Consider the following 24,573-nt stretch of genomic DNA (forward strand, 5'->3'; position numbering starts at 1 on the left):
ATCATCAGGTTGACTTTTGCCCCTAAAAATCACATTTTCCCCACTTTTTGAACTTCAAACATCCTTGAACCATATTTTAAACCAGAAACCTGATAATTTGAATTTGGCTTTCCTATAACATAAATTTTTGGTCATTAAGATTAAAAAAAAAGTAAATTTTTGCATTTATGACATGGTTCTGGACCACTGTGCAGTGCAAAAAGTATCAATAATGATAGTATTAAAACAATCACAAGAAAATATTAAAAGTACTTGGCAAAAAAGATTGCACAGGAACTTAGCATGGTAACAGTAGATAAAACAGAAAATTTTGCTGCCAGAAAACTATTGCTAAAAGCAACAGATTGATCAAAATAAAGAAAATTTAGCAGAGAGTCAATAAAAAAAGAGTCATTTTCCAAATTCTTCATAATGGAAAGTTTCAGTACTGGACCAAAAACCAAAGCAAGAGTAAGCTCAATACAAAAAGTTTGAAAGACATTCAACAGCATTTTTATAAGAAAAGCTAAATTTTCTATTTATAAAAAAAAGTAGCTGTATTTCTTATTTACTCTGCCTTAAAGTCTAATGCTCATTTGAAATGTTCTAAACTTATGTACTGCCATTTCTTATCTTTATTTTTTGGCTGTTTAAATTTTAAAAATTTTAAACCATATATATATTCTTTTTACTAATTATAATTTCAATAGATTAATTAAATTTTTATCTTTAAATAAAACTATAACAAAAAAGTCTTATTTTTCTTTTTCTTTTTCTTCCTTTTTTTTTTTTTTTTTTTCACTTTCAAAGAAAATATTGCAATTTAATACTGTGCCAAAATTTTGATCATCAATGTTTTGTTCAATTGTTTCATGGTTTGCACATCATGAAAATTTATTTTAAATGTTAACTTTTCAGCTGGGTTCATTCTTTGTGGCATGGTTTGAAAGAAGAAGTAAAGGTAAATGGAAAATCCTATTGAAGTCAACTAATCTATAACATAATTCCTACAGAAATGTTTAACGTCGTTTCGTCATTAGTTACTAGGCTTTGAAAGAGCGCGTTCTCTAAATGCACGCGGTCATTGGAGAAAGATCCCATAAGCTAATAAAAACTGTTTTCCTTATGGAATTTAATTATTAGTTTAGATATATTACCTAAAGAATCATATTAAGATAAATAATCATTGTTAAGATCGTATTATAATTGAAGTAAGTATATAAAATAGTTATATAAACATTTTTTTAAGATGAAGTAGAAAGGATTTAAATTTTTTAAATCGCTTATATTTTGTTTGTTTTAGTTTTTCTTTTAGCAGTTTTATTTTAATTATTTTATTTTTTTAGAAGGAAAATAGTGGTATGGATGTTATTTAAAGTTATACTAATGCTATTTCCATAAAATGGTTATTACTACTTTGAAATTTCTGTGATGCTATTAACTATTTTTGTTCTTTTTTAGAAAATTTAGAAAAATAAATTAAAAATTTGTGCCAACACTGAAATGACATGTTACATGGTATTGTATGTAAAGGTTAAATTTTGTTAAGAGGATTACAGTTCTTATGAAAAAAAAAAGAAGTTAAAGAGTATTGTTTGTAAATATATATTTTGTTTACTTTGAATCTTTTTAAATTTTCTCGCGTTATTTTTAAAATTTTTGCTTACACATGTTTATTGTTTGCATATATGTTTTTTTGATATGTATATGTATGTGGTAATAAGTGCCTTACAGTTGTTTTATCAATGTGTTTTTATAATAATGTAAAGTTTTTTTTTATTGTTGTGTATGTGTTAATACGTGTTATATAATTGTTTTAAAAATGTGTTTAAATATGTATATAAGGTATATATTTAACCTTATATAGATATTTAAACACATTTATTGTGTTTATAGTTGGTACATGTGTTTATATTATGTTATTTCCGTGTTTTCAAAGTGCTGTGACTTGGTAAACATGTAGAGCAAGATTTGTCAACTTTGCCAGCCAGGTGATGAACTTTTAACTGAGGGTTACACAACAGTTTTTAGTGTCAAACTGTTACTGCTTTAGGTCTTACTGTTTTCAAGCCTTTATTATTAAAAAAATTATTCTAAAAAACATAATAATGTATTTTAATATCATTTTGCATAATGTTGTTACTTATGTTTTGTTATATATGAATGTTATCTTACTTAAGTTATATTATATACATATTATATTAACTTATGGTGTGTGCTATTGTTGTGTGTTGTTGCTGTGATGTTTTTTATCTTTTGAGTTAATAGATGTTATTATGAGTTTATAGACTTAAATCTAGAAAATTTTGATGAAAATGTTCAACAATCTATTGACGAAGCCAATCAAATGAGACTGTTGCTTAATGTCAATCAATTAAATGTATGTAATGCTATGTAGAAAATCAATATTCTATATTGTTTTTCATGGATGGACCAGCTGGTAGTGGAAAAACCTTTACTTATATTTATTTGATTGTTGAAACCATAAGTAGGGGCTTTAAATCTGCTACAGCTGCATGGACTGGCATAGCAGCAACTCTTCTTACAAATGGATCTACATTGCATGGCTTATTCAAACTTCCTGTTCCAATATTGGATAATAGCACATGTAATGTAACTCCTAACTCTTTTCACTGGCATTTTTTAAGACAAGTTAGTTTGTTTTTGCTTGACGAAACATCCATGATACCTAAACATGCCTTAAATACAATTGATAGGTTGTTAAAAGATATTTGCAACAACAACTTTCTGTTTTGTAGGAAAAATCATTCTTTTTGGTGGTGACTTTAGGCAAATTCTGCTTGTTGTGAAAAGAGGACAACCAGCTGAAATAGTAGAATCGTGTGTAAAATGTTCTTTGCATAGGCAATGGGTGAAGAAGATTATATTAACTGAAAATATGAGAGTAGGAGATGGGGAAGGTGAATTTTCCCAATGGCTACTAAAACTTGGGAATGGAACAATACCTGTCAAAGAGGAGGATCCTTTTAAAGGATGCATTAAAATACCAAATCAGTGCATTATTAGAGAAAATGAATCAGTTGTTGAAAAGATTTTGGAGATACTGATCAAAATGATTATTCTAAATGCGTGATTTTAACACCAACTAATGTTGATTCATTATCAATCAATGAAGAAGTGCTTGAATGTCTGCCGGGTGAGGTCAAAACTTATTTAAGTGCTGATCAAATTGATACTGATGACCTTAATGAAAGAAATAACTTTCCTGTAGAGTTTTTGAACAGCTTAACTCCTTGAAAATTGAAAATTGGTTGTGTAATTCTGCTACTTGAAATTTAGATCTCAAAGCTGGGTTATGCAATGGTAGTCGAAGGAAAGTTTGTGCTCTTCAAAATAATTACATTGATGCAGAGGTTTTGACAGGTGTTTATGGTGGCAAATGGGTTTTTGTTCCTCGAATTCTGTTGGCTCCATCAGATTCTAATTAACCTTTTGTTCTGAATATCGTCAGTTTCCTGTCAGATTGGCTTATTCAATGACAATTAATAAAAGTCTAGGTCAAACATTTGATAGAGTTGGGGTATATCTCAAAAAACCGTGTTTCTCTCATGATCAACTATATGTTGCATGTTCAAGAACTAGAGCATTTAATAGTTTGTTTTTCAAAATTGATAAACATCTCATTCAAGGTATGGTAGATGAAAAGTGTTACACTAATGTTTTATTTTCTAATGTTCTTAATTTATAGTCTTTGGATTTTCATTTCGAAAATTTAATGTTTGTAGGTTTTGAGCACATTTTGTATGTATAACTTTATTTATTATTTTAAAATTTTTTTTCATAGTTTTTGATAAATATATGTCATTTAATATTGTTATAAAATGTGTTTGTGTGTTTATAAAACCATATTTGTTTATAGTTGTATATATGTTTAAATATTATGTTGTTTTCATGTTTTCAAAGTGGTGTGACTTGGCATTATGTTGAGCAAGATTGATAACCTTGCCAGTCAAGCGGTGTACTTACAGCCGAGGTGTGACTTGGCAGCATTTAGTGCCAGGCGGTGTTACTGCTTTAGAGCTAGGTTGTGTTGTCTAGCCTTTTTAAATTATTCCGGAAGCACATAGTAATGTCTGTTAATGTTTAGCGTAATCTGTATGAGAGAATATGCAACCTTTATCTTTAATGTTTAATTGCCTAAATTTGAAGTAATTGAATAACTAATATTGAATATAAAAAACAAATATACTTTTATGTATTTATATGTTTAGTAAAAAGATAAATATAGTTAACTTTAAATTGGTTTTCTAATTTTGTCTTTCATATTTTAATTTGGTTTGTTATTTTCGCTGGATTTTAGGATCAAGGGTGTAAATATTCTATTGCTATGTGTTATTGTTGTGATGTTTTGTGTTGATAGACTGCTTGGCTTACCTTCATGTTGGTGTCTGTTGTTAAAAATGAATAATAGGTAGTTTCATTATTGGAATTTACTGCTTTTATTTATTTACTAAAAGCCAAGACAACATTATGCTAAAAATGCAATTTATATCTTAATTTGATTTTTGTTTTGTTTTGTTTGTTTGTTAGTATTGTTAATCCTTTTTTTTACTTCAAAACAGATTTTATAGCTACTTTTTTGATAAATGTTTATATTAACTGCCATGTCAAAATAGGTTACTATAAATAGGTAAATTGATTTTCAGTTTTTATGTGGTGTTTTTTTTTGTTTTTTTTTGTGTGTGTTGTTGTTGTAATTAAGGTATCATAATTCCTTTTTTTTTTTTCTTTAAGGCTTATGATTGACGCATTTATACAATTTATAAAGAAAAATGATTACCTTTTGTTGTAAATTTTTGTCAGTTAAAATGATATAAATATATGCAATAAGTTCAGTTTTTTTAAAGTTTTCTCTATTTTATGCCTAATATTTTGTTGTACGTAACTTAGGCAGGCTGTCAAGTGACTACTTTTTAAAAAAATGAAAAAAAATGATACTATTTTTTGAAAAAAAATGAAAAAAATGACAAACTTCATAAAAAAGAACGACACAAAAAGTCATTAAAAAATAAATAAAGATGACTTTTTCACAAAAATTTATTACAACTTGTTGATAGTCTACTTTGATTTTTTAAAACCATTAATTAATCTCTGCATTTCACTTTTTCGTTTTAAACCAATATTTACTCGCAACTTTTTTTGTTCATTGCTATGTGCTTTAGCATTTGTAAAATTTCTTTTTGCACTGTTTACCATTTCATGAGCAAGTTTAATACCAATCATATCTTCTTTATTGATGGCACTTTGCATAGACTTAGTTGCTTCATCCAGCATTCTCTGAGCAAGTTCAAACTCCATATCCGCATTTTTCTCATCTTTTTCTAGATTTTGCTCTTTTTGATCAAGATTAATTTTACTTTTTTCAATTTTTTGGAGCATTTCCTGGTGTTGTTTCTTTTTACAAATAAGTTCTTCCTCATGAATTTTTTAAAATCTCTTTTCTTCCTCTTCTTCAGTTTTTCTTACTTTGTAAATTCTATGAGCATTTTGAACAGCTTGAACAACATCTTTTGCTAATGTATCAACATTATGTGCACCTTGGCAACTTCTTACATATTCCTTTGATATTCTCAAAGCCATTAATGTTTCATCATTTAACTTTACTCTCTCTGAAATCAATGTATTCTTATTATCTGATAAACTTCGCTCTACACTAGCATTTCCATTCTGAAGTGTTAAACAGCTCTTAACAACTTTATGAAGAAATCCATACTTAGTTTTTCCACATTCTGTATTACTTTGGAACACTTTAGCCCAGTAATGATCTACTCTTTTTAATTTATTTGTATTTGAATCTAAATACCAGTCTTCTGAAACATTATCTGCTTGGTATAACTTCCATTCATCCTTCACAAATGATACCTAGAAAAAATCAATCAAATAATTTTATTCAAAACACCAGATAATGATTTGCAATCATATAAGTATATATAACTGCATTACTTACATATTAAAACCTAACTAAAATTTGAAACTAAATTGCAAATAATTTTGTGAAAGAACTTCAAGAAAACTTTATTAACACTAAAATTAATACCTCCCTCTCATTTACAATGTGTGGCATCATAGCTGCTATTCGCCCAATTGCATTAACAGTCCAAGGTTTAGATCTCATTTGTGGACTCAAACAAGTCAAGTCTTTTAATAGTTGTGAATCAAGAGGAAGTTTCTTTTGTAAGTGTTTAACAATGGCTATATATCCATCTCTCATTTGTTCTAGGCAGATATATCTTTTTTTTTCGCAAGAAAGTTTTTTCACCTAAAAATTAAATATTTTTTATTGAAACACAACAGAAAATTGGAAAGAATAATGACCATATTGTTTTCTATAATGATATATCAAATAATTAATCATATTAACAATAGATTATAGTATCTCCCAAGTAAAATCTGCAAGTATCAACAACAACAAAATACTAACCTGGTTTTTTGCTTCCTCACCAAAATCCATTTTATTTATTTCAAGATGTATAGTTGAATCTGAGGAATCAATTTTTAAAAGATCTTTAGTAAGTTTTTTGTCAACAGCAGAAGGTTTAAGGAAACGCTTCATCAAAGATATTAAAAGATCTTTCATTTTATAAAATAAGATATGAATAAGTGGTCCTTCATCTTGGAATATCATTAAGTATTTTTCAAACAAGGGTGCAATACCAATAAGGAATTTAATAGACACAAGTAACTCCTATAAAAAAAAAAAGTAAATAGTTTAATCTTCTTTGAAATCTTCTTTAATCTTATTCTCTTTAAAACATAAAAATTTTAAAAAACAAGGCTGATGTAATTTATTACATTTTCATTTTCCTTTAGACTCTTCTGAATCCTTACAAAACGTTTGTTGTTTGTCAGAGTCTTTTTATATTCTTTTTGTTTTGGAATGTATTCCAAAAAATATTTCTTTGTATCTTCCCATCGTAAAAGGACTTTTTCAAGTGTAGCAGAAAGAGTAAGCCATCTAGTATTGACAAATCGAAGAAACAAACTTTCATCTTCAATAAAAATGGACTCTGCTAACTTTTTGAAGTCTTCAATTTTGCATGGTGCATTCTAAATTAATAAAATAATCATACTAATATTTATAGATTATAACCTGGGATGGAAAGTCCCAAGAAAGACTCCAGGGTTTTGAGTCAAAGATTCCCTAGTTTTTCCTGGATTCTAGAGTAATGAGGTGTGAAAAAATGGCTCCAAAAATGTTTAGGAACCTCTGAACTCCATAGAGAAAAAAAACTGGCCTTTAAGAGTTCTAGAATCTATCATTTTTGAACCTGGAGTTCCTACCTACAATAACACATAAGGATTATGTATTATTGTAACTAGGGAAATAAAATTTCTATTAACAATAAAATCCTTACCTTAAACCATGCATGTAGATCAAATGCTAGCTGCTCTGCATCTTCACCTAGAACCATAATTGCTTTTCAAAATGCATTATGCACTGTGTGCAATGTACAACTTATAAATGGTAACAAACCATTAAAATCATTGCTACAAAGCTCCTCATTTAACAACCTCCAAATAGCCTTGTTTATGTTAGGACCATCTGTTGAAATATTAAAAAGACGACCCCATGGTAAGTTATATTTTTTATTGTGGAATAAAGATGCTAGCATTTTTTTTTACATCTTCAGCTGTTGCTCTCCCAAAGAAAAATGAGGTTAAATATTTTGTGACAACTTGGTTTTCTTCTTCTGACCAAAAACGACATAAAAGATCCATTTGTTTTCTCTGCTGAGTGGTAGTTGTTTCATCAAACATCAAAGTGAAAGCAGCAGGGCTTGAGGTTATACTGGTACAAAGTCGTTTCTCTAATAATGGTCCAAGACCATCTTGAAAAATATATGAAGCTTTTTGGCGACTCATTGTAAAACCCTGACAAATCTTACTATCTGGAAACATCCTTTGAAATAGTACTGATGTATTGTCACAATGTCTTAAAGCAAGATCATTCTCAGCAACTTTAAATAGCCACATGGCTTCTGCAGCTGAAATTTTATCATTAGTAGAATATTCTAATGTAACAATTTTTTTTTCTCCTGTAGAGTTTGTTTTTGAATCTATATAAAAATGGCGAGCTGTATTTGAAAATCTAATATCAGACACTGATTTATGTTTTGGTTTAGAAGAATGTTGAAAAAGAGCTTGAAAACCAATTAAGCTATATTTTAACTCACTTAAACATAGTTTACAAACTGCATATTCTGAGTTCTTTTTCTCAGCCCATAATTTGATTTTGACTTGATTCATATCTAACTTTTCCAACCACACATCAGTCCATTTAACCATTATGTATGGGTTTTATACAAAAAATTACAGGTTTAAATGAGTAACTTCACTAAAACTTTACACTTACTGCTTTCTGGTTTACTTAAAAACTAACTTTTCACTTCGATTTCTTGACAAATAAAGTAACTATTAATGTAAAAATAAAATATCAGAACACAACCATTAAAAAATTATGATAGTTAAAAGAATATTATCCCACCTAATAGTATTGATTTTTTAAAAAAACTTGTTATATAGTAAACAAAGAACACAATTTCAAAAATTATAATAATTAAATGAAAAACATCTCACATCTTTATTAGACATTCTAATACTGATTTTTTGTAAAATATCTCAACAAGAAGGAAAACTAAATCTTTAAAAGGTACAAAGTAACAAAAAAAAAAAGAAAAAAAAAGGACAAAATTGAAAAAATTGAAAAAAAAAATGAAAAAAAATGACATAACAAAAAAGACCAATAAAAAAATGAAAAAAATGAAAAAAATGACAACTTGACAGCCTGCTTAGGGGATCTTTTTAAACGTGGGGGTGGGGTGGGGGTGGGTGGGGTGGGTGGGGGTGAATATTGTAGTTTTGCGCATTTGTCAAATATTGAGTTACTTAAATTTTATAAGGTGTTTAACTAGTTAATTAGCTTAGTTTGCATTTGCAACACTTTTGAGGAAAGAAAAAATTCTTATATATGTTAAATTCTTATATATATTAAAAAGAAAAAATTATTATACATGTAAATCATTGTTCTACTTTTTTGTTCTGGTAAAAGGTCTTGATCAAAAACTTGATTACTCTTAACAAAAATAACTCTATTCTCCTGACAACTATTAAGGCAAAAACAGGGAAGGGAGGTCCTTTATTAATGTCAGAATATTTAAGAGAATTAAATTTCAAGTAACAAAACGAGTTTTAAGTAAATGGTAGCAAATTACCGTTTACTAAAAACTATTGAAACAAAGAGGCCATATATAAAAATGGTCAGATTAGTGCCATATATAGTAATGGTCAAATGGTCAGTTATTTTTAAAAAATTTATTTAGTTGTGTGCATTTAACGTTTAAAAGACAATATCCTTTTTTAAAGAAACATGTATCAAGGGGATACCAAAAAATTAATAACTCATGTATAATTTGCGTTCGCTTTATATTAATCTTATTAAAGTTCATGTTATAAAAAATATAACAAGAATTTAGCCTTACTTTTTCGTCAATTTAAAGCATGATGAAGTCTTATTATTTTGTGTTAGTAATTAAAAATGTATTGTGTTGAACTTAGTTATGTCGAGGAAAAATGGTTCTGCCTTACACTGATATGACCTATGTCAGTTGTAAATTACTCAAATAATGTTAAATAATTAGTAAATTATTTTACCTCTGCATACTTTTTATTTTAATTTTACAGATGGTTTAATTTTTTCAATTTGAAGGCATATTTCTGAAAGGACATTAGTTTAAGTTTTGCAACTTAAAATTGTGGAAAACAGTCCCTATAAATTAAGTAACAGACAGACCATAACCCGTATTACGGGTTGCTTTTTGCTAGTATATATATGACTTTTGAATAAAAAAAAATTTTTAATTTTTGATTTTCTGGATTAATTTGAATTGATTAAAACTAATATTGTATCCTCCTTGCATTTACAGTGCAAATTTTTGCAAATTAATTAGCTCAGTTTAGCTAGACAGTTATTCTTACCATCAGGAGGTGCTTCTCCTGTCAAATAACCAGCAGTTGAATCTATTTCTCGTTGACTTCTAGGACGACCATCAAAAACTATATTAAAATATATATATATATATATATATAAATAGAACTATAGTAAGTGAAGAACACGAAATGAAAAAACTTTTAAAGTTCCCTAAGCTATTAGAAATTATTAGAAAGAACTTACTACTTTACAAAGCACACAAAAGTAATGCAAAAAACTTACACTTGCAGAATGGTTTGAATTCTAAAACAACTGTGTTACCAGTATTAAAAAACTTGATTAACAGAAGACTTATTGTTTATTTGTTAGAATTTACATAAGTTTTGCCTTTAAGAAATGTTTTAATATAATGTTAAATGCTGGTAACTGTTTATCAAGCACTTGATTGAAAAACTTATTTGGCGTAAAAAATATTTTAATTGGTTAGTATCAAAGGCTGTTAACTTCCGAAGAGAAATCAATTTTAACAACAAAGAACTATGAGATATCTTACAAAACTAAATATGCAACTCTCAACTTAATTTAATCTAAAATATTATCAACATTTGCATGTTGATAATATCAGGTAGCCTGGAAGTTAGTGTGTCTTTTTTATTATTATCATTTCAAATATTTTATAGCCAAATTTAAATCTTTAAAAACTTTGCAAGTTTTTGATACATTCTTATTTAAATTTTCCTTTCTGTAAATTAACAGTCAACATAAAAGGCTTACTTCCATCACTGCTTATGCATAAGCCTTTTGATTGACAATATTAAAACTTGATTAGTTGCTTACAGAAAATGTTAAAACCCTTATTTAAATACTAATTAATTTCTTAATGATAATGAAATAAAGAAATTATTTTAAGAAAAATCTTTTTTGAATAAATAACTTTAAAACAAAAAGATCAGGCATGTATTATACAACCCAACTTTTTATACATGTCTTATTTCATGGCACCAGATATCTATTTAAAAACCTAAAAATATGAGAAACACCCATATAAACAAAGTTTCTTATCAAATTCTCTTTTAAAAGAAATCCATAATCAGCATGTTTTTTGCAAAAAATGTAAAGTAGCAGCCTTTTTATATTTCTTCTCCTTTTTGTTGTGTAATATTTCTTTTAGCTAATGAAAATCTAATTTGAGTTATAAAAACAGCTTTCATTTCATGAACTAAGATTTGTATAAAAGAATTAGTTGTCAATAAGTCATTTTAATTGGAAAGTTTAATTTCACAGTTGAAAGAACTTAAATTATGTGTAATAAGTAAAGACTATGGGTCTAAATAGCAATCTGTCAATTTTAGAGCAAGTCAAAATCCTAAAACTTTAAAAGCTGGAATATTACTGGTTATCATAAAAAAGACATCTTACAGCTAAACCAGTTGTATGTAGACAAATCATATCATTACTTAGTATTTTGGTTAATTTGGTAGAACACAAAGTAGCATTATTAAAAAATTAGGTAACCAATTTTTCCAATTTGTTAATAACAACCATCAATACAACAACTTGGTTCACTGGTTTTCCACTGGTTTTTTTTGTCATAATCCAGATGTCAATTGTTTGTAAAGAGTGTAACTACAATCAAGTTCTTCACAGGACTATGTCAAGATTTTGACGAAGGCAATTACAAAACTCAAAGCTTCCATGTAAAAAAAACATAACATTACCTAGCTTACCAAAAATATAATTAAATTAAAGTATAAGCCTAATTGCATCATATCTTATATGGTAGAGGAATTTTAGTGAAATTCAATACCAAAATCCTAAAACTGCAGCTGAATAATAAAACTATATTTTACCAACCTGTTTTAGTCTTTTAGAAAAAAAAAAATTGTTATAAAAAGATATTTTTCTTTAAGAATTGTTCTACCTATTTCATAACCATCACATGGTACTCAATTCTTGTCGTAGTCACCAACCTTCATCTTGAAATATGGATTAAAAGCTTAACTTAATTTAGGTGATGAGTACTAACAATTTTTTCTGTAATTTTTCTTTAAATATTTACACCATGGGCCTATCCTATAAAGCTGAAAAATGCAGAATTTACGCAAAAAAAGTAGCTTTTTTCTTACACAAAAAATATTTCTGCGAGCTGCAATCCTAAAAACAAAATTACGCAGAATTTTTGAGTAAATTACTCAAAATTTCTCACGCAAATAAATTTGCTGCATATTCTAAATTTTGTGTAATAACATAAAATTTTAACCAAAGAATGATTTTGCAAAGTGATGTGTGCAAAGGTTCGTGATTTTTTCTTCAAACTACAGATGTCTACTTTTGTAAACAAAAAGTTTTGTCCTCGAAAAACGTAGAGTTACATAACTTCACTGAATGTTAAGTGTTTCAACAATATTTTTGACATTTTTCTAAAAGTAAGCATTGGGTGAGAAGCATTAACTTTAAAATATTTAAAAATCCATCAATTTGAAGTAGAAACTTTTATCAAAATAGTAAGTTTATAGTAGAGCAAACTCACAATTGATTGCAATATAAGACATGAAAGACATAACAACAGGCATCGTTACTCTACAAAACAAAGGGTTGAAAGCTGTTGTATTTACAAAAATGAATCAAAAAACTTTTATTACAAAAGGCTTTAGCATTCAATCCCTTGTTTTGTAGAATGACAAACCCCTATTCAAACACTGATTATGTGGTGATTGGAAGAAATTTATTCCAAATTATTTTGTTGTAATTTTGCATATGAAAAGACATGCCGATCCTATAATCACGCGTGGTTGTGGTGTCTGGGAGTTTTTATGTGCCAAATTACCTTAAGTGTTCCATATACAGTACAATTATGGCAACTATTAAAAACAAATTTATCTATTTTTAACAGCTTTAACTTGTATAAATAGAGTAAATATTTTATTAGTTGCATGTTGATTTAAAAGTAGCAAATATAAACGGTGTTGATCTTCAAAATATATTATTTGTGATCACCTTCAGATCATATGGTTTTTATCTATGTGTAAACTTATATAAAAGGAGCAAATGAGCTAAAGAAAAGTGTCATAATTTTTCCAACATTAGTGGGGAAGAGGTTAAATATTCATTAAATAACAAACTTTTTTTTGTTTACCGCATGGAAATTTAGATTGTGATGTAATAATTAGGGAATTAGCATTTACTGGAAAAATTGTTTTATTGCTTCATTTTAGATAACTTAAGCAATTTAATTATCTTGCTAATATTAGTTACAATCTTTTAAATTGAAAAAGAAATTGCATTACTTCCAAATTTGAAAAAAACAACAAAAATAAAATTAATAGTATCATAAGTATAGAATAAACCATGTTTCAACCTGTCATTAAAAAAATCTAATTTTTAAAGTTGGTCATTTAGCAAAAGAATAGTCTTTTCTTCACTAATGGTGGATGTTTCATAAACTTGAAAATTTTTAATGCAAACACACTAAATTTTATCTAAGATTAAACCTTCATCATTGTTACAGATCTGAATTTTTCTATAAAGTTCAATAAATATTAAGTATTCTAAGAATGGCAGTTTATTCATCAGATGAGGACTTAGAAATAGGTATATGTTTGAGGAACTAGAATTACAAGAGTGACAGCCTCCTCAGTTCAATTAAAGAAAATTTGATGATAATATTGATGACAAGACTTTATGAATGTTACAGAGTTCCTTGACAAGTTGTAAATTTACTGGAGGAGGAACTGAATGATCATTTAAAGCCTAAAACTGGTTGAAACAAGAGCCTGTCAGCCAGAAATCAAATCAAAGTTTTTCTACATTTTTTTGGGACCAATACATTCTATCATGTTGTCTGAGACTGCCACAAGATTAATACTGACACTGTATTTAGGTGAAATCTATTTGTTAGTTATTTGTATATACTAAAATTTACGTAATAAAAATATGTTTAAAAATTCAATTTTTAAAAAGACATTTTGGTTTGATATCACTGAGCTTGTATAATAACTTTTATAATAGAGTGGTAAGACTTACTGGTGATTGCTAAAACTCCCAGCCATCATGATGGCTTGATAAGATAATAAATTGTTAACAATATTTACTTGGTAAATGTACAGACAATTTTTTTTTATCAAGTTATAGTTGAACCATGTATCAAGCTAAATTTTTGATCAACTTTTTCTGATATACAACTATTTTATCTTTTCCAGGATTGTGCACAATGTTTGTGATGTAATCTTTGACTTGAAAGAAAAATACATTCATTGGCCTGAAAATTTTTGTAAACTTGCACAGAAACTTTTTGAGATTACAAGGATGCCAAGTGTGTGTCGTTGTGTTGATGGCACTCATACTGGTAAATCCTACAAGTGCTGATGAAGCCTCTTTTGTGAACAGGCACCATACACACAGCTTAAATCTTATGGCAGTTTGTGGACCAGAACTTCAGTTCTTTCATCCAAGGCACCAGGACATTGGTATGATTCAAGAGTAAGTATGGGTCAATTTACATGAATGTAGTGTTGCTTACTTGCTTAAAGTTGTAATGTCCTGCATTTTGAAAGTCCAAAAATTTCTTTAATTTGTTAAATCAGAATAAATTTGTTTTGGCAAAAAATGACACATAAAACTTAAACTAATCTTACCTTGTAGCAAAGTATGTTTTTATAAATTACAAAATAATTTTAAATGCTCGTATCTCTGACAATTTTGCAGCTACAGAGGTCCAACTTACCATTTTGGAAAATTTAAAGGTTGTTGATTCCAAATATGTCTGGCATGATATAGGTTGTGCCTTTCTTTTGGAGTGATGGCACCAAATTTATCTCCAAAATATGGGCCCAATCTATTCCATGTCTGCCATATTTGAAATCAGCAGGTTTTCCAAAATGGTATGTTGGACCTCTGTAGCTGCAAAATTCACAAAGTTATGAGCTTTGAAGTTTACAAAATCTTTTTTGATTTGACATTTAGAAAAAAACTTTTAATCTGTATATCATTTGTTCAGTTTCATTTATTTTGTTCCACTTCACTTAAAGGAAGTAAACAAAATATAAAAAATAGTAAATGTAAGTTTTTGTTGACTTAAATTTTTTAAATTAAGAATTGAAAATATTAAAACATTTTTAAATGAAATGATTTTAATTAAAAATTTGAAATAGTTCAGCCCCAATAGGCATCCGTTTTTCTACAAAACATTGGGTTGAAAACTAGAGTGTAACGGCTTTTTTTATTCATCTTTGAAAATACTTCAGCTTTGATTCCCTTTGTTTTGTAGAGTGACTGATGCCTATTAAAGTACATAGATATATGAAATTCAAAATTCTTCAGTAAACTTATATTTTGACAAACTGGGTATCCACTTGTTTTATAATGCTGTTTTACTCCAATACAGCCATAAAAAGTGTTTTACAGTAATTACACCTTATAGCATAATGAAAGTGATTGTTACTAAGGATCCCAATACAAATTTGGTGAGGTTTTAGTCAAGGTGTCTCTTTAGCGTTGACATAAATCTAATTTTTTTTGATTTTGTACAGAGTAAGAATATTTGAAGTAATGTTAGTATTTTAGGTACTTTGAGAATCAACACTTTTGAATGTCTTTGAATCTGGTGAGCAGCCTTTCCCAGGTTGTGTGATTTTAGGGGACAGCGTCTATCCTATCCTGGTGCAGTAAATGGACCTCAATCAAGATATAACCAAGCTCACATTTCCACAAGAAATTGCATTGAACAAGCATTTGGAATTGTTAAGCAACATTTCTATGAATTGAGCCCTGGACTGTGTGTTAAAAATATGGACTTTGCCGCAAAATTTGTCCAGTGTGCATTTGTTCTTCACAACATGTGTATTGCTGTAGGAGATGATGGTGCTGATTTTCAGGAAGATGAAGGTGTTCAGGCCAATATTGTTCAAGAGGCTCCTCTTCCAATGCCACAGAATGAGAACCATCGTTAGCAAATTCTTCAAACTTTTTTGTAATTATTTAAACTAGTATTAAATGAATAATTCAAATAGGTGTTACATCTAAATGTTGAAAGACTTGTAAGTAAGCACTAGTATTATGTTTCCCTTTAAAACAACCATTACTGTATGTAATTTTTACTATATATGGTCAACCAAAATGCCAGTGCTGATTGCCTCCTTGAGGCAAAAATTTGTAAATGATCAAAATTGCTAAGAACCCTTAAACAATTAAGAATATTTGTTGAGGATGTTAACATAAGGTGCATTCATGTAAACAAAATGGTCAGAAAAGGCAAATGCCATTTTACTTCTGTTCAAAAGTAAAACTTTATTTTATCTCATTACAATAAAAAAAGCTAATAAGCAAATTAGTCATCGACCGAAATTTGATTGTCATCTTCATAAATAAAATTTAGTTTTAATCAATAAAAATTGAGCATTATAAATCACTGAGTACACGAACTTTTGTACCTCTAAATGTAAACAATGCAGACCCATTTTTTTGTACACAACGTAAGCAAGGAATATAATATATATAATGTAAATATAAAACCTTTATTTTCGTATGCAAATCTCTGAAACAATGACATGAAATTTGTTTACAAAACACAGATAAAAAATATACTTTTCTCCGAGGTAAATTCCTTTTGTGTGCCGAAAAAGGTAAGATTTCTCTTTTTACACAAAAATTACTCATTTCACGGCAAATTAGAAAAATCTGCAAATACACATTTTTTATAGGATTTCAGTTTTGAAAATTGTGTAATTACGCAAAATTTTACCTTACACATAAATTGTCCGTATTTACTAACTTTTTTGCGTTTTGCATAACATGCTTTATAGGATAGACCCCAGATAAAAGAAAAACTTGTCTGAAGAACTCTAGCTAATTGGAAATAAAGCCATGGTTATCTAAGGAGAACTGAATGTCTTCCCAGATTGAAAACATACTTTATATATGCATACTTTAATTATTTTATATAACACTTTAATTTAATCACACTGAAACAATAACAAACAATGTTTTTCCAATTATAAACAATCTTTGCATAAAGATCATACCTACAATAATGTTAATACATACAAACAAACAGACATAAAAAATACACATAGCTCCCCTCTAGGGAAAAATCTACATCTATCCCTATTTTATAGTTGATTATATAGTTGCGTGAGTATTCAACTGAAAAATCTTAGTTATGGTCACTTTTCTAATTTCGATCTATTTCAAAAACTAACTACATAACTACAAAAAATTGGTTAATTATACAGGGGGGATAAAATTTTATTACACATTATTACTATACTTCAAAAAAATTGGTTATATATTAAAGGGAGAATAAAATTTTGTTATACTGCAATTATAGTCAATTGGCAGAACATTTAGGATGTCCCAAGATTCATGCAAGATTTGAATTTGCCACCATTTGTGCGGTAAAGTGTAAGCAACAAAAAAAAAACAGTTTGACAGCTGAAACTTTAGGGTTAGTAAAAGTGGAGTGTTCCACGAGAGAACAACAAGTTTTTATTGTTGAACAATATTTCAAAAATAATGAAAGTTTGGCAGCCATTGCTCGAAAATTTTGTACAAAATATGGTCAGTATATTGATTTAAGTTTGCCAACTGTGAATAGATTAATTGATAAAATTCACTTTATCAATTAGTGATGCTAAACACACAGACCATCCTAAAACAAGCCAGTCAAATGTCAATATCCAAGCAGTGCATGAGAGTGTTGGTGAAAGTCCAGAAACATCAGTTTGGCGGCATGGAAAAGTATTGCAAATTTCAAGAAGCTCTTAAAAGCATATACTCGTTGAAAAACTGTGTCTCCATGCTTACAAAGTTCAATTAACACAAGAACTGAATCCTAATGATCATGCACAACGAATAGAGTATGTTGGATGGATTATTGTAATCAACAAGTGGATGCTGATTTTTTGAGCAAAATCATCCTAAGTGATGAAGCACATTTTCACCTTAATGGTTTTGTTAATCACCAAAACTGCCACATTTTGGAATTCTGAAAACCCACATGTCACTACCCAGAAAAAAATGCAACATGCCTACAATGTGTCACTGTTTGGTGCATTTTGGCTGGAGGCATCATTGAAACATACTTCTTTGAAAATGAGGCTCATCAAACAGTGACTGTTACTGGTGCTCAATATCATGAAAAATAACAGAGCTCTTTCTACCTAAATTGAATGATATTGATGTGGACAACAGGTGGTTTTAACAGGACGGTGCCATACAGCCAATGAAACAATTCAATTTTTGATTGACGCATTCCCTGGTCATGTACCTTCTTGTTTTAGTGATCAGAATTGGTCCCCTAGATCAATTGATTTAAAATCATTATGTGGTTTTTTTTATGGGGTTATTTGAAGTCAAAGATCTATGCCAACAACCCTTAAACCATCCATGCATTGAGAGGGGGAAATTAATACTGCATCAACAAAATTCAGTCACATTTATACAAAATGGTCATGGAACATTTCAACAAAAGAGTGCATATATACCAGTAAAGCCGTGGACACCATTTCCCTGATGTGCTATTCCATACATAACCCTATCCTGTGTGCTTTATGTTTTAATAAAAAAATTACGACCTAATGAAAAAAGCAGTGTTTTCTATTCAACTCAAATCTTAAATTTTGGGACACCCTGTTAGAATTTTAAAAAATGTCATCCATATCAATTAATTATGAACCTTTCCTAGGCCTAAATAACTGTTTGACAAACAAGATACTATTTTGGCTTACTGGTATTGGGTTAACTGGAGGAAGTTTGAAGTAAAATTTCTTTATAGTATTTCTACAACAAATCTATTCCTGCAGGACTCAATGTATAGTTGATAAAAAAAATTGTATTGCTTATTTACTAATAAATACCTAAGGTTTAAACTCCATTCTTCTTACCAAAGTCTATCTGTAGAGACATCAGAATTTTTTTCAAACCAAATCATTTCTGGCACAATTGGATTATTTTGTAGGTTTTACAAATTATCAATTTACAATAGATCTCTATGAAAATGGTCAAAATATTTTCATATATAAAAGGTTGCAACTCCGAAAATTTAGGCAATACATCTTTTTTTTAACTAAAAACCTAGCTTACATAGCAGTCTATCAAAATGTTTTGAATGGAACTTTTTGCAAAAACAACAGTTCAAAGATACTGTTTGTAGAAAATGGCAGGTGTGCAACTTAGTTTGTCACTAAATCATTTAGACAAAAATAAAATTACTTAACACTCTTTCATGTTGAATTTAAGATAGAAAAATTGCTTTCTTGAGTCAGAAAACTATTGTTTTTTGATGAGGAGAAAAGAAACCAGTTACTGGCCCAATACCAGTGACCTGTGAATCAAATTTTGTGCCAAATGGTCATAAAGAGTTACTTTAGCTGATTTTAAAGGTTTTCCTATGTTTTATACAAACATTCTGTAATTGGCTAATTTGACAATATGTAACTTAAGTGTAAACCGTATAAATGAATTTGCCTAACAAATAAAAAATGTTATCCTTCAAATTAAGTCTTTAAGACTGATTTTCGATAGGTTTTTAATTTAAAATACAAGTAAAGTTTTTTTCTGTTAACAGGCTCCTAAATGCATTCAGTAATACCAAATTATTTTAAGATAAGCCAAACATATTGCTGCAGAATAGTATGTCTGTTTGTTATCTTAAAAGTTCAACAAACTTCTAGAGGAATAATACTTAGCTTCTGATTTTAACAAAAGAACTCCTTCACTACATTCTATTGTTTGGGTTCTCACACAGCTTTTTATTATTTTGTTTAATTAACTATAGAATTTTTGATTAAACTATATTATATTGTTTTAAGTATTTCGACAGCATCAAATTTTGTGCATTATTTAAAAGATAAGTGTGTTGTCATAATTTATCATGCATCAACTTTTGTTTATATCATTTTCAGTATTATAATACTTCTACTTAGTAATTTATTTACACTATTCCAAAATTTTGTCAAGGCTTATTATTATTACCCTAGAAAATATTTACGCAACCTATGTGTTTTACTAATTGAGTTTTGGAAATTTTACATAATTTAAGAAATCCTAATAAATTATGGTAAATATAAATTAACATATAAAGATTGGTCTTTTATCTTAATTGTTATGTATGTGTGTGCATATATATACAATTTATTGCAATAAGTTTATATATATATATATATATATATATATATATATATATATATATATATATATATATATATATATATATATATATATATATATATATATATATATATATATATATATATATATACTTTATAGAAATTGTATATTGGATGCAACCCTTTAACAACTTTTCAATGACCAACCTTTGTTTTGTTTGTTTGTTTTGTTAATGTAATTTACACTTACCATCTAAATGAAAGTGCTGCTGAATCAAATTTAAAAGAACATCCATATTCTTTACCTGTAAAAAAAAGTTTGATTATATACAAAAAAAAATAAAAATATGTTAATTACAGAGATAACATATTAAAAAAAAAGTTTAAATGTGTTGCATGTATAAACATACTTGTAAATACTTCTTTAAAACATTAAAAGAGTCTCGAGCCATTCTAATTACATATTTACTACTCCTAAACAAAAAAATTTATTACTCTTAATCATTTTATACTTTTATATTTTAAAGTTAAATATAAACTTAATCTTAGACAGTTAAAAAATACAAAGTAAAATTATGATTACATTTCTCATAATAATTATTTCATTACATGGGTAGTGATATAATAGTTAAAAAAACAATTTAGTTAATAAACATCTATGAGCAAAACATTAATTAAATACTTATTTTTATCTTATAAATAATAAAAATCTAAGATATTTTTTATTTAAACAATGCATAAATAACACAGGAAAATAAAGTTGATGATACTTTAGGGTAATTTCATGTCAGATTTCATCCAGAAAAAAAAATTGATACTGTGTCTCAAAGCCAGTTGATCTTTATATTATTGTGTCCATATTAAAACATAACTATGAAAATTTGAACTCAAAATATCCAGCTTTTTTTTTCTAGCTGTTTTTCAGGAAAATTTCAAATTCCAAAATTGGAATTTTACGTTTTCCTGAAAAACAGCCAGAAAAACCAAAGGAGCAAGCACTTTAGTGCAATCTTCCTATAAATTTAAAATGATTTAGACTGCTACTAAAAGATTTCAAAAATTACAATTTAAAAACCCTACAACCATAGGAGATCCCTTGTTTTTACAATATTATTAAGAACCATGATTTACTGAAGATTACTGATTTTTGGAGCTAAAATCCAGACTTCCTAAAAACTTGGATGGTTTACATGATTTCAATGTTCTATGTTGGGGCTGCTATTAAAAAATGTATTAATGTTTTACTTCTCTAATGCTTGATCATATTATGTCATCAAAAATCATACAATTTAGAAACTTTTAATAAGTTATTAAGATCAAAAACCCTGAAATATTAAGTGAAAATTTATTTCAAGTTTAATCCAGAAAAGATTTTTTGATGTTTGTTCTAGTTCTTCTAACAGAATTCAAAGGTTAATAAAAGTGTAAATGGTAATTCTGATTTGCTGTTTTTTCTCAGATACATTTGCATCTAGTCTGAGTCTTTTAACAGGCATACAATATTTAATTAACAATAGTTTTAGTAAGTTTGAGGATAATAAATACTAAATTTTCTTTAATAAAAAAAACATTTTATTATTATTATTTTTTTAAGCTATATGATAACTTTACCTCACATTTGTATACAGTAAAACCTCCGATGTTGTTACTTAAAAAAACTGTAAAGAAAGCCTTAAACAGCATGAAAGCCTGATTTTACAGGATTATACTAAAATATGTAAATATGTAGCTTAAAATGAGGTTTGTCGCCACTAGGAAGACATTTATCTTAATGTGGAGTGAGTACATTTTGCTACCAGTCACAATAAGTCCCCTTAGGATGGGACTAGTGGGACTGTAAAACATCTATATTGTCTTAAGAAAGTCTAAAATAGACAACTACAGAAAAATAATAATAAAATGCATTTGTTAACAAACAATAAACAAACACCACTGGAGAAAAAACAGCAGGCACATTTTAAAACTTTATTTTAAAATATAAAGAAAAGCATTGTTTTTTGATGATAATGTAAAATTCGTTTTGAATTAAGTTTTAATTGAAAAAATCACCAAAATTTAAACTACAGATATCTCAAGAACTGTTGGGAATATCATGTTCGAACTGTTGGGAATATCATGTTCAAACTTTTCCAATTATGTTTTATTTATTATGGACAAACTTCAAACAATATCAAATAACTTTAAGATGTAAGGTTGTCATGGTCTGACACAGAATGACCTATTTAGCAATATTATGGTCAAAAAACTGATTAACTAACCGAAACATGTTAAGATATTCATTATTAGTGATCATATGCTCTTTCTTCTTTAAAAGGCGTAATATTTGTAAGTCTTCAAACCGATAACTTTCTTGATACTTGCTAAACTTGTCATAAAACTTTTCAGCTAAAAAAAATCTACATTTTATTAATAATATTTTAACAATAGCATTAAAAATCAGTTTTGCTCCAGGTGCACTAAGTTATTGCCTATAAGGTTTTTTTTTTTTCAAAATCACAGTCACCCAGGAATTTGTTTATTGTAGTCTTAAATCCATGTTTTTTAAAATTTTATATTCATTATAGGAAATCAGTTTGAATATTTTAATTTTTTCACCATCAGTTTGAATTTTGATTTTTTGACCATTTTGAAAAACTTTATAGACTAGCCATATGAATATTTATTTTTGAAAGGTATAAAAAGGCATGAGTTTTGCTCAAAATAGATTTAAACTTTAGGAAGTAAACCTTATCCTATAAAACTATTTTAATCTGAGAATAAAGAAACAAAAAGTCGAAAAAATCTGATTTGTTAAGTAAAATTATTACACTTTTTTACAATGCCATTTTTTACTTTTCAAACAAGATATTTTGTCAGAATAAGCTTTTCTACATTTTTCTCTTCAATAACTTGTTTAGCCTTGGAGGTTAGCTTAACTGCTCTCTCAACAGATGGAGAAATATTAGGTATGTTAATGCAGTTTTTTCTTAGATTCATGTGCCACTTAGAGGATTATAGAAGTTTTATGAGTTGTTAGGAGCACAACCTTAATCAAACCAACAGAAACAAGATTTTGGAAAGAAAGGTGATTTTCACACTGCAGTATGCAAATGCAGGAATTTTTCCTGCATACAACAGTATGAATTTCCCATTAGCTTGTTAAAAACAATGCTTTGGAGCATTTTGTATGGGGTATCCTTATTTTGTCAAGAGCACTTGACTCCAAACCACATTTGACAATAGGCTTGAACAATAGAATTAGTAACTACAAACAACTCAACAGATGGTTCCTAAGTCATACCATATGCTGTCTTTATTTTTAGGGCAATCTAGCAAGACATACAGATCCTAGTTTTTTTGAAAGAAAGTTTTCAGAAACATAAACCTTAGACCAATACACTACTCATAACGTTGTGCTAGTCTGTACTAAGATTACTTATAGCAAAACAGCAAAAGGCTGGATTTTATGAAATCCATACTTTATGTAGGAGCATTCAAAAAGATGAACTTTAATTCCTAAATGTTAATCAGTTTTGTCCAGATTTTTTTTTTTTTTTAAGTAAACCTTTGTGTCATTAGAACATATTCATTAGAACATTTTAAGTAAACCTTTGTGTCATTAGAACATAGGGTGACTTAACATAGGGTGATCTTCTGGGATAGACTTAACATGCACTAGTGAAACAATTTTTTAGTCTGGCATGTACCTTTTAATTATTTTTAAAACTTGCATTTTTTTTTTCTGAATAAAAGGATTGTTAACTAAGATTATCATGTCTTTTTAAGGAAGAGGATGTGTTACTTTTGCATGAAGGTATAATAAAACCTGCATGAGGTATGTGTTTACTGTTACTCTTTTTTCTTATTAAACCAACTGTATTTATACAGCTTTTTAGAATTATTTCAAGAATGAATTGTTTTTAAAGTAGATAAAACAAATGCTATCGAGTATCTACCTATCTGGTCTATAAGTCAAAAGTTTAAGGGTTAAAAAAGATGCATTTAAATATTTTGAAATGCTTATTTCTACTGTGTTTGCTGCATAAAAATTCTAGAAATTTGATATAATTATGCTTAATTTGCTCCAAATAATATAGAAAGTTATTTTAAAATTACTGACTTCCTGATTAAATATATTTTTTAGTTTAACTGTAATACATACCGGAAAAGTTTTTTTGATAAAAATGGTCTTTTTTCTGAAATTGGATTATCCTAATACCACTTTTAAAACAAATCAAACTTGTTTATTAGAACAATTCTATAATTAGTAATCTCGATATAATTATGATTTAAGCATTGCCATAACATGTTCATTTTTTTCATAAAATTGCAAAAATATTTTAGCAACACTAAAAAAAAAAAAAAAAAAAAAAGTGTTTCTGATATGCACAACTATTTTATAATTCTAAAAGGCAACTACTTATGATATTGATTCTTGATAATTTAACAATTGCTCCTGACTATGGTGTCAATTTTGGTCCAAAATAGATGTTGCTATTACATTTTTTACAAAGACAAGAAATTGGCATGGTTTATGAACATTTAACTTTTAAATGAATAGGT

General features: G+C 28.0%; 1 protein-coding gene and 1 pseudogene across 2 annotated transcripts in view; both read right to left on the reverse strand.

Moving 5' to 3' along the window:
• Positions 1 to 24,573, reverse strand: part of LOC145185911 (transcription initiation factor TFIID subunit 5-like) — a 69,799-nt gene that overhangs the window by 29,470 nt on the left and 15,756 nt on the right. Inside the window, exons 7-10 of the mRNA XM_090098965.1 lie at positions 22,290 to 22,416; positions 20,442 to 20,505; positions 20,282 to 20,336; positions 9,976 to 10,053 (exon numbers count right to left, since the gene is read on the reverse strand). Of these exons, the coding sequence (XP_089955091.1) occupies positions 9,976 to 10,053; positions 20,282 to 20,336; positions 20,442 to 20,505; positions 22,290 to 22,416 (324 nt within the window). The remainder of the gene's footprint in view (positions 1 to 9,975; positions 10,054 to 20,281; positions 20,337 to 20,441; positions 20,506 to 22,289; positions 22,417 to 24,573) is intronic.
• Positions 5,010 to 8,416, reverse strand: LOC149883951 (uncharacterized; annotated as a pseudogene). The gene is made up of 5 exons (XR_016455899.1): positions 7,356 to 8,416; positions 6,793 to 7,047; positions 6,422 to 6,685; positions 6,038 to 6,259; positions 5,010 to 5,862 (listed from the first exon to the last, which is right to left on the reverse strand). The product of XR_016455899.1 is annotated as an uncharacterized LOC149883951 (transcript).

Source organism: Hydra viridissima, unplaced genomic scaffold (genome assembly GCF_058129835.1).
Source record: "Hydra viridissima isolate aposymbiotic clone 2 unplaced genomic scaffold, HvirCarnegie_v1 scaffold_9, whole genome shotgun sequence".
NCBI lineage: Eukaryota > Metazoa > Cnidaria > Hydrozoa > Anthoathecata > Hydridae > Hydra > Hydra viridissima.